The sequence below is a fragment of the Parasteatoda tepidariorum genome, chromosome 6 (genome assembly GCF_043381705.1).
Source record: "Parasteatoda tepidariorum isolate YZ-2023 chromosome 6, CAS_Ptep_4.0, whole genome shotgun sequence".
Taxonomy (NCBI): domain Eukaryota; kingdom Metazoa; phylum Arthropoda; class Arachnida; order Araneae; family Theridiidae; genus Parasteatoda; species Parasteatoda tepidariorum.
The window spans coordinates 19,508,663-19,520,344 of NC_092209.1; the positions used below are offsets into that span (position 1 = coordinate 19,508,663).

Below are 11,682 nucleotides of genomic sequence, written 5' to 3' on the forward strand. Positions count from 1 at the left end.
TTCAAACTCAGCCACCTTTTCCACATTGTAAATTCTTTTCAAGTTCTCTCTCTCTTTCGTGCACCAAGCCTAAACTTTTTTTTTTGCAAATCAGCAATTTTCCAACTTTCATTGTCATTTATATTTGTTTTTATTTTTCCTAGGATGATGAAATCTAACCACATTGTCATGAACTTTCTATCATAACCTATTCAAAATGCATAAAAATTTGCAATAAATAAATAAAAATCTTTCAATAGAATTGTTCAGTAATTTTTTTAAGCATACAAAGCAGGAATTTTCTAAAAAGGAGTACGTAAAATCCAAGAAAATTTGACGTTAATGCTACTGGCCATTTCCATGGATCAACAGAAAATGATGCAGGGAACATGATAACGTACGAAAGGGCAATGTAAAATCGAGTGTCCACGGTATTTAATAAAATGGTGCTAAATAATCCTTAAAATACTAATGGTTTAGTTTTGAATACAATATGTGAATATAAAAAGGTTGTTATAAAAATTTTATCTACTGTTTGTAACTTGATTTTTATTTAATATTTTAAATATAATAACCCTAGTTTTCTTATGATAGTTTTTCATTTTATCTATCATAGTTGCTCTGTGGCAGAATTTTTTCGAGCTTTCTACGATAATTCTCAATAGTAGACATTTTCAATAGTAGCAAATATCTATGTTAGTAATTTAAAATAAAAAAGTGTTTTCTGTTTACAAAAAAACCCTTCATGTAGAGAATAGAACAGTATATATATTTTTTTTTTAATTATAAATGTAAGAATTTTTTTAATCTACATATGAATGAATACATATTCTAATATTATTGGCAATATTCTCTGGTTCTATTTAAATTTTTGCTATTAAGAGATACTTTTTATAATATCAAACTGAAATTCTAACTAAAGCCAGTCATTGCGGATTTTTTTCTTTTATTCTCAAAAGAAAGTAGAGAAAAAATCACAAGCATTTTTTCCACCTCATATGCAAGAAAGGCATTTTTTGAAAATAATTCTACAGAAACGGGGAAAAATTTGTGCAGAAAAATATATTTCATAAAATTCTGCAGATAAAAAAAAAACCAAAATTTTTCACTTCCCAAATAAAAAATGTTTCTGCAAGAACTCTTTAATGTTCTGCAACAATGTCTCTGTGTCGCTACGATTCTGCCTCAGGGCATAGTTTTTAATATTTTCTGTTCAGTTCAAATAGGCTTCTGATGTAAAGGTTTTTATCAAATAAATGTATTGAAAATATTTAACTTTTATTCTTAAATTTTGTTTTATTTTGCTGTTTAAATATTTTGCTTAAGCTTAAGTGTGCTCCCCAAAGTGTTCCTCTTAATTTTTGTAAATACTCCTCTTGCTGTTGTTTAAGGGTTGGCAATCCTGTATCTTTAAAAATGAAATGGAAGGGGTGATATCCTTTATCAACCCTTTTTTTTACTTGCTTCTCTAAAAACTATTTCATGCCTTTTAACTCGTGATGCATGATTATGCATGTCTATTATAACCATTACAAAGTTCACTCTAGGTATAAAAAAGGGGCAAGGCTCTTGCTCTCAAAAAAGGGCACTTTGAGTTTTGAAGGCACACTCATTTAACACTGTAAGAATTTATCAAAATGTAATATCTAATATTATGTAATATCTAAGCTTTATCATGAATAATTTTTAAATTACTCTCTTATACTATTTTATATGCATATTTCAAAAGTAATTCTCTCTCATTGTCAATATAAGAGAAGAATTTGCAGTTTTCAGGCAAATAATTAAAAACATTTTAAAAAACAATGACAGCAAAAAATTTTTTTCTCAAAAAAGTAAACTAAAAATAAAAAAAATTATTAATTGATAAACAACTTGAAAACTTTTTTCTCTAATTTTAACTGAAAATTATGAGAAAATGAAAATTTAAAGTTTCATTTTTCTTTAAAAAAGATATTTATTTAAAAAAATATTAAAATTTAAAAATCACTTTGAAAATTTATTAGTATCCTCTCCCCCAAAAAAAGAAGCTTATAAAATTCAACTAGTTGAGAATAATCATAACAAAGTAAATATTTGTAATAGTAATCTGAATTAAATCTATTAACACAGGTAATTTTACCAGTGTGTAGTTATTATTTAAACAGCGAATTAATTTTTATTAAAATGGAATATAAATAAATAGGCAGTTTATATTGGCAAAGAGGGCTCATTTATTGGGATCAAAGGGTAAGTAGCCAGCCGGCCTTCTAAAAACGCGGGGAGAACGCTGACTATTATCTTGTTTATATTTTATCAATCTATCATACCAAATTTAATTAAATTTATTCCAATGATTCTAGAAATAATCTACAAACTACGAAAATTCTCTGAAATTTAAACAGTAGTGTAATTACCATTTTTTTCTTTCAGACTTATGGAATGGAATTAGTTAAATGTGAAAAACGAAAAGGTGAATTCATGTTGATAAATGTTCTAAAGCCCGACCTTGGTATCCAAAAATTTATTGACCTGTAAGTATAATCATTAATACAATTATTTTGTAATAAAATAAGAAAATATATTTATTTGTGTAAAATTATTTATTTATCATTATTGGATTGAAGCTAAATTTTGAAGAGTCTATTGTTAACTTTTAAAAATAGAATTTTTCAATACTTTCGATAACATTTACTACAAAAAGTTGTATTAAAAATGAATTATTATACTATTTTCAAATATATATTTATTACATTTATCTTTTGTTTCAGTTCTTCTTCAGAACTTCAAAAACGTGGTTTGCTCTTCTATCTTCTGACCGTCATTTTTATGAATGAAGGATCGATTACAGATGGTAACTTGAATAAATAATTTTTTTGATTAAATGCTTGTTTTAAAGTGATGCTTTCCAGTTATTTTGCATTTAATAGAATGAAATTTTATTTTGTCTTTTTGTCTGTTCACAACAAAAATATTAATTGAGATAAACCTTGTTTTAAGTGTACTTTGCTAGAGTTTTTTTTTTTGCTAATTTTAACCTCTAATGCATTACAGACAAGCACTACCTATTTTCCTTATTTTCTATCAATTTTAATTAAATGAAGAAACTTATTACTTTTTGACATGTAATTCTGTCTCAAATGCACATAATTTTTCAATCTTTCTTTGGCCATTTCTGTATGGTTTTTAATTTTGGACGTTATTATGACACAAAAATTTTGCATTTGAGTTATCTCTTTTAGACACGATTAATTCGCGATGACTATATCGCAAATATATGTAATTTACTAATGGTTTTTTTGCTGGTTAAGTGTCGGTATTTCTTTTATAGCTATTTTCACATGTTGTTTCTTTTTCTTTATTTTTTAAAAATATTTTTTTATAAATGTGAATTTCCATCATGTATTCAAGGCGATTTCTGATGGTTTCTCTGCAGTTATCATTGCTTTGGCCATATTCACATTGCTTTTCAAATGTGGATGTTTTTAACACGATCTGTGACTTTTGTAATCCTTTTTCAAATTTGTAACTTTTGTGACCTGTAATATTCTGTCATTTTTCTATCTTTATGGAAATGAATAATATATGTAAGTTCATAAAACAGAATATGCTTAATGCTCTTAAAATATTGTTGTATTAATTCTTATGTTATCAGCTGCAATTTTTATTGTATATTTTGCATTGTTCAGAAAATTAGTATTAGTTATGTTGTGTGAATATGTTTTATTAAAAAAAATGATTTTGTTTTTCTCTCCTTTCTAGATGAACTGACTAATGCCTTAAAACCACTTCATATTGATCTCAAGTATGAATTCTTTATTTTTGACTGCTTATGCTTTGAAAACTTATTAATTTTTATTATTGTTGCCTTACCTGAATTCTTAGCTGCCTTTAAATGCTTTATTTTGTTTTTTAAACTTTGCAAAACACTGCCATTAAATCTTCTCTTCGTTAGTACTTATAGCAGGGTTGCCACAGACAACTAAAATGCAACTATTTTCGACCTGAGATGACTATAACAACTTTTTTTGCCTGAAAATGTTAAAAAAGCTACTATTTTCAGGAAATGGAGACTATTGGGAGACTTTTCTGTGCTCCTAGTTATGTTTTTTTAGCATAAATTGGGTTGACAACCAGCGGACTGTGATAGCTTCTGAACACAAAGAATTTTTTTTTCTTAAAAAATAAAAAAAAATTTGAATTGTTTAAACTGAAAATATTTTAGAAAAATTTGTCTTTGTTTTAATGAACAAATATTTTTTTCAATGATTTCTAATAATTAAAAAGTATTTAATTTTCTGCAAAAATACAAATTTTTTTGAATATAGTGCTAGAACACTAATGTTTATATAAAAATTTGCCACCAAAAATTTTTGATGGTATAATAAAAATGAAGTAAGATTTCAATTCCGTAAGATTATTAACTCTTCATTTTAATAAACAGAGACAGAAATAAATTATAACACTTATGGAATTAAGCGCGCCTATCTTGGCGAGTGGGGGCCATTTTTGGGAGAGGAGATGTGGAGTTGGTTCGAAGAAGTTGAAATGAGAACACGGACTTTTGAACGTTCTCTCGCTCGAGATTTTTATATATTATTTCATGTGTTGAATATGTGTGTGTGTGTATTTGTTTGTGTTGTGGAAACGAAGAGTTTGAATAAATAATAGTTTCCAACCTGGACTAATTATTTGTGCCACACATTACACCATTTTTGAAATTTTACTCATATTTTGTTGTCTGTATTTGAAAATAGGCAACTATTTTCATAGTTTTCGGCAACTATTTTCATGTTTTAGGCTGCTAAAAAGCAATTATATTGTTAATTTTTTTCTGTGGCAACCCTGTTATAATAAAAACAGCACATAGCTGAATTTTAATTTTCAGCTGTTGACATGAACTCACTTAAATGAGACTGGTCTGTACTTACAATCAAAGAAAATCTCTGTTGAATTTTGAATTGTAAAGTTATTTTTTTTTAAATGTACTCCTGCTTCATCAATATATGGCTGAATTTTTTTATATCACACTGTATTAGGTCTTTTATATTTTCAAAAATCATATGTTTCTAGATTTTTGAGCATTAGTTGCAGTTTACCTGAATTTTAACTTGATTCTTTTCTGCTAAAGAAACTGTTTCCCCCCCCTCCCTATATTATTCCATGCAGGTGCATAAGGAACGAAATATCACGCAAATGTTAAGAACACTAAAGCATATTAATTCTTAGATTAAATTTTTTTTGTATAGTTTTTTAATTAATTTCTAAAACCTGTATAAATGCAGATATGTGTTTCTGTATACTTTATATCATTTTGATTATAATTGTATTTATTTTTTAAATTGTACCTAATTTTTTTTATTTTTATCTCTGAGCAGTGCTAGATTACTACATCCTGTGTTTGGTGATGTGCGTGGTTATTTGACGAAAGAGCTTGTGAAACAAAATTATTTGGAACATAAATGTATTAACAAAGATCCACCTCAATATGAATTCTGTTGGGGAGAAAGAGCATATCAGGAAGTGGATAAAAAAGATTTGCTTAAATTCGCTTGCCTGGTAAAAAGATTCTCTTTAATCTTCCTAAAATTTTTTATTTTTACATTAGAGTATTCACTTTGATCATTTTATAAATATACATGATGGGTAGCGTTTTTAAAAAGTGTTTAAAGGTGCTTATTTTAGATTTTCGTTTTTAAATGCCCTTAAAAGTGCTTTTTACGTGGGTGTTTTTAAAAAGTGCTTAATTTTCCCTTTTCGAAAAGGGAATGTTGATTTCTTCCTTGTATTATGTAAAAGCATGCTTTTCACATTGTTCTATTCAGCATTTTCACAATTCATTAAGCTACAAACTATTTCGGTGTACCGTCGATCCATGTCCATAGCGTATGAAAGCACCAATCATTTTACATGTTGGATCACATACTTACGTGTCTACATGTGCATATACTAAGTTGGGTTCGGTGAGATTAATGCACTTGCATGTGCATCTCTGCTGCATTTTGCAATATATTCTGAATTTCATTTTCCACCCTCTGATATTGAACCAAAAAATCTCTGGATCATTTTATAATGGCTAATATAATCAAGAAAAGAGATCTTTGTTAGAAACTAATTATTTTATCATGATCGTAAAGTCTGAAAATTATTTTGCATTTTATTAATGTATAGAGTACTTAAAAAGTATGCTTATTTTTTGTTGAAAGATTTAGCTATGCACCCTGATATTTATGTGAAAAGTTAAATATATTTTATTATATTTGCTTGAATTTTCTATTAATTTTTTCTTATATTTCTAAATGTTTTAAATTTTTGCAAATTGCCTATTTTTGTTTTACTCTGTAGCCAAAACTCTGTTTGGGTATGAAATTTTTTATGTCCCAAATTATATTATTAATTTTTTTCTAATACAGAAAAACAATGAAAACACACATATCTTCAGGATTGCCAGATTCTTTGCATTGAGTAGTGTTTCCGCACAAAATTTTGAATTTTTGCTGAATGCATTATTTGGTCTGTAAATTCCATTACATTTCTTCAAAATATTTTTGTCTTCAAAAAAAATAATTTATAAAGTGAAAAAAAAATATAATTGTTTTTTATAAATAGTTCTAATAAAGTTTCAATTTGTTTTATGTAAACGCCAAAAACTACTAAACTGAAAGCGGCTGCACGCTTGAGAATTCAACTGCTTAACTTGATTAAGCAACGAAAAATTTTATTCTTCGTATTAGATGTTATTAAATAAATTTGTATTTTTTTCTGGTTAGCATATTTACACACTTGCAAGTCTAATTTTTTTAAAAGTCGGGTTCCGGCCAAAAAATATTCAGTCATTTAGGGTGGCTGGAAAAAAAATTGGGAACTGTTGTTTTAATGATTTATTTTTTTTGTACAAAATTGTTACAAGAATTAAGTGTATTCCAAAGAATTTCAAACATAATTCTCCTCTGATTCAATAGCTATGTATGTCTATTCAAATGTTATCATTTTTTTAAAACACAAAATAATAGTTATACATTTTTATTTTTAGATTATTGGTGACGTGCAACCTGAGGATTGGATTTTACAATATAGTGATGCAACGTCCAGAGAGCAAGGCCCAGCATAATCAAAAAATATTTATCGCGTGTATATATGAGTTCATATGTCATGCTGTACAAATTTCATAGCAGAAAAAAAAGAAAAAATTATTAATTTATTCACATGATCATGTGATAATTGCTTTGTTGTGATCTAAATTGTGCCTTGTACAGTTTGCAAAAAAAAAAAATTATGATAAATAAACAAATTACTCTGAATAATTTTGGATGTAATAGTTGGATTTTCATGTACTGAAACTCAAAATTAATGGCTAACAGGGTGACTTCAAATATGCTAGTCAATTTTTGCTGACAATAATTTAAGTAACTAAATCAAACAGAAAAGTGTAATAATGCATGGGGAATAATCACAATCTGTGAAATGTACTCCCAATAGTATGGCTTGATGAGCAGTCCAAAGTTTGTACACCTTAATGTTGATTATACTTTTTGCGAAGTTAGGCATATTGTGAAATTGCTTTAAGTAAATTGTAACATTTTTGCACACAATTCTAAAGTTTGTTAATTCAAAAATAATTCATTGCAAAAAATAATTTTATATTATGCCATTTAAACTTATGTTCTTTAAAATGTAAAAAAATTCATGCCTTAGATTCAAACTCTTATAGACTATTATTATATAAAAATATGTGGAAAAAATACTTGAAAATAATTTTTTGCATGAAATTATCTTTGATTAAACACATTTTATAATTTTGTGCAAGTGTTTCACTTTGCTTAAAAAGTTCATGGGATATGGCAAAATATGCAAAAAAGTATTATTAACATACAAAATTAACAATAAGTTTTGGGTAAATTTGTGTACAAACTATTGGGGCCATATTCCCCCCATATGGTGGCTATCCCCTTTATTTTGAGGTTATTAATGAAAATCCATTGAGAAAAAAAAAGTACACTTTCGTGTCTGATTTTGAAATTTAAAACATCGCCTGCACAATTTAATAAGCAGTTTAAGGTCAACCTGTAAACCATTGAGTTTCAGTCCCAATAACTGAAAGTCCGATCTTTAGATTAAAAGTTATTTAGGGATATTCGTTATTTTTTTTTCTGTACATGTTTATTAGGAATTGTCCCTTACATGTCTGTAACATATGAAGGTGTTTTTTAAAAGAATTTATCACAATTTGCATTGTGATTGTTGTATGCATCATTTTGTAATAAAAATTAAAGCATTTCAAACAGTTATTTTCTCATATATTGCCACATAGCAGAAAGGCATACTTAATTGAAGAATTAAAACTCAAACAATTTTGAGGATATAAAAATGTAGATCTATACATATATAATTCTGTAATGTAACCTGGCAGAAAAAAATTCGCTTTGTGCTTTTCACTATGGTAAAATTTCGGTTTAATTGCAAAAATGATGAGCAACTAATTTAGAAAGATAAAGCAAATAAAATATTATAAGTATTTACAGAATCCATGACATGTTTTATGTAAATTATATGATGGTTAATAATATGAATATTAATTCACTAGGAGGCTCTGCCCCCTGCTCGCTAACGCTCGCCAACCCCCGAGAATTGCTACGCAATCCTATGTGGTTCACGCCGTGAACCNTACATAATCAAAACTATTTTAATGCAATCAACAACTGAAATAAATATGCAAAATGAGGTTTAAAGGAGAAAAAAAAGTTTTTTTATTTTTTAAATGATTTTAGATTATGAATCATAAAAATAATTAAAATTTTCAATCATTATTTAATTTTAATTCGAATATTATGTTCAAGGTAACATTTAATTTACCAGTTGCAACATAAGGCGGTTGAGCAACAGCATAGCAATTTTTCACCAATTTATATGTCTAAATGATGAAAATATAAGTTAATTTTATTGAAAAATTTACCTTGATTTCTTTTAAAATAAAAGAACAATTAAATTATAATTTCCATTATTTCCAGATGTCTTCATAGCAAACTCTTAATCAAGATATACCCTACCAAGTTATACAAAAATTCTATTATAAATTTTTTTAAATAATGGTAAAGTAAAAATTATCTTTGTTACCCTGTTAATTAATACAATAATATCAGTGCTTACATTATAATTAAACTGCTTTTTATTATTCCTCTTATTTATTGATATTTTTAGAAAGGTAAATAATTAGCACTGTCCCTGGTGGCATAAGTATATTCGATTATAAACAATCAAGTCCTTAATTTTTCAACAAAAAAAAAAATTTCTTAATTTAAAAAAAAAGTACTTAATTTAAAAAAAAAAGTCCTTAAAAGCATTAATTTTTGCTTTGTTAAAAGAGTGGGAACCCTGTGAAGATAGAATATCCTTTCCTAATCAGATGTTTGAAGCGATTAAGAGTGAGAATAACAGTTGTGTGCTGCAAACATATATGGCTCAGAAAAAAGAAAAAAACTAAAAATAGGTAAATCTCAAAAACCAAGCTGCTTCAAAAATGTTAAAAAACAGCCCGTAAATAACAAAGCCATTCAGAAGCATGGATGAGCTTTCTAGGAAGATATTGTTTTTATCCACATAACCAAGATATTGTTTAGGAAAACCAGATTTCTATGAGAAAGTTTTAATTAAAATACAGTGCTATGTAAAATAACTGTAAAGATTTTTCACACATAATGCATTAAAATCCTGCATTAAGAATGAAGAAGAAAATATTTACATATTTAAAACTTCTTTTTCAAGTGATTGTTTTGTTTCATAGATCATATGAATATGGGTGCTCGCTAGAACGAAAATATTTCATCAAGATGGTTTTACCTGTGAATTTTTATAACTCAGTGCATAAATAATGTCTCGTTGAAGTTTAAATATAGTGTTTATATTAATTTGTAGAGCCATTTGCAAAAGATTTATTACATTGCACAAATTTTCAAATATAAATATCAATGATATCTTTTAAATATGAACAATGATATTCTTTTCATTACAGTTATCTGTGAGAATGCTTCATCACACTTTATGAATGAGGTTTCTTTCCAGTAAAGAGATTATAAATTATCTTTAACAGATAAAGTATCTTCACATTGCACGAATAAGTTTTTTCTTAACTGTGAACAAGAGTGTTTATTTAAATGAGATTTCCGTAAAAATGTTTCACTACACACACTGCATGAATGAGGTTTTTTTCTCACTGTGAACAAGAGATTGTTTACATAAATTAGATTTAAATGAAAATGTTTTATTACAGACGCTGCATGAATAAGGTTTCTCTTCACTGTGAATACGAGAGTGTATATTTAAACTAGATTTCAGTGAAAAAGTTTTATTACACACACTGCATGAATAAAGTTTCTCTTCACCATGAATACGAGAGTGTACATTTAAACTAGATTTCAGTGAATAAGTTTTATTACACACACTGCATGAATAAGGTTTTTCTCCAGTATGAACAAGATAATGCCTATTTAAATCAGATTTCCATGTGAATGCTTTACCACATATACAACATGAGTGCGGCTTAACTCCAGTGTGAACAATATAATGTTGCTTTAAGTAGTGTTTTGAAAAGAATGTTTTATCACATACACTGCACGCATATGGTTTACCTTTACTGTGGGAAAGAGTGTGTATATTTAGATATGATTTCCGTGCGAATGTTTTATCACATACACTGCATGAAAGCTGTTTTTTACCACTATGAAAAAGGAAGTGTTCATTTAAATCTTTTTTCTTTTTAAAGGTTTTATTACATTCACTGCATGAATGAAGTTTTACATCCCTATGAACTACACTGTGTGCAGTTAAACTACGTTTCAGAGAGAAATTTTTATTGCACACATTGCATGAATATGGCTTTGCTCCAGTATGTATGATAGAATGAGCATTTAAATCATGTTCCAAAGAGAATGTTCTGTCACACTTATTGCATGAATATGGCTTCTTTCCAGTATGAACAGTATAATGTGCATTTAAATGACGTTCTAATAAGAATGTTTTATCACACAAACTGCATGAATAAAGTTTTTTTCCACTACGAAAAACATAGTATTTCTTTAAATTATTACTTGGAGGAAGCTTTTCACACATAATGCTTGAATTATGCTTATTACCAATATGAACAAGAGAATGTTTATTTAAACTACCTTCCCATCAGAATGTTTTGCTACACGCACTACATAAATAAGACTGCAGTTGAAAAAGAATGTACTTTTTCAAAGCTTTTCAACGGATATGTTTTTCACTTATTGCAAGACTTTTTGAAATGTGAAGTTCATTCCAAGTATAATCAGAAAAGCCTTCATTTAACTCAGTTGGAAATGACGATGTTTTAGTAAACAGCATAAATATATAAATTATTGAGCATAGTTAAGTGCGGCGAGCTCTTTGTATATATATATAAATTATTTTGGTCTATCAAAATTTTGAGTAGACTGTTGACCATGTTGTCAGTCCGTTTCGGAGCTTTAGCTCTTTTACTGTGCTTGTAGCTTTCATGGATTCAGAGAGGTGAAATAGGAGACTGTGAGAACTTAAGCATCAAAAAGCTGTTTAGGTTGCCATCTAGCAGTAGTTATACAAACATTATCCATTAAATTCTGACGAATCACATTGCGAGAGAGCGGTACTACTTGGTGCTGTTTCTCCTATCTGTCCTCTTCTACTTGACGAAGGCTTATAAGCCTATTTTGAAGGCTTATAAGCCTA

At 27.7% G+C, this 11,682-nt stretch overlaps 2 protein-coding genes across 5 annotated transcripts in view; one reads left to right on the forward strand and one right to left on the reverse strand.

Moving 5' to 3' along the window:
- The window catches only part of LOC107452970 (non-structural maintenance of chromosomes element 3 homolog), a 28,673-nt gene extending 20,433 nt beyond the window's left edge, over positions 1 to 8,240 (forward strand). For all 4 annotated transcript variants that reach the window (XM_043053696.2, XM_043053695.2, XM_043053694.2 and 1 more), the window contains exons 11-15: positions 2,392 to 2,492; positions 2,730 to 2,812; positions 3,721 to 3,763; positions 5,337 to 5,517; positions 6,992 to 8,240. In XM_043053696.2, coding sequence (XP_042909630.1) covers positions 2,392 to 2,492; positions 2,730 to 2,812; positions 3,721 to 3,763; positions 5,337 to 5,517; positions 6,992 to 7,069 — 486 coding nt within the window. In that variant the 3' untranslated portion in view covers positions 7,070 to 8,240. The remainder of the gene's footprint in view (positions 1 to 2,391; positions 2,493 to 2,729; positions 2,813 to 3,720; positions 3,764 to 5,336; positions 5,518 to 6,991) is intronic.
- A 1,623-nt stretch (positions 8,241 to 9,863) lies between these two features.
- On the reverse strand, positions 9,864 to 11,574 carry LOC107452969 (zinc finger protein 39-like). The gene has a single exon (XM_043053700.2). The coding sequence runs from the start codon at positions 11,062 to 11,064 to the stop codon at positions 10,135 to 10,137; it is 930 nt and encodes a 309-aa protein (XP_042909634.2). The 5' UTR covers positions 11,065 to 11,574; the 3' UTR covers positions 9,864 to 10,134.
- Positions 11,575 to 11,682: the final 108 nt, after the last annotated feature.

Bases quoted from the DNA above. Each gene is read 5' to 3' on its own strand.
- LOC107452969 (XM_043053700.2), bottom strand. From the start codon at position 11,064: ATGTGTGAAAAGCTTCCTCCAAGTAATAATTTAAAGAAATACTATGTT.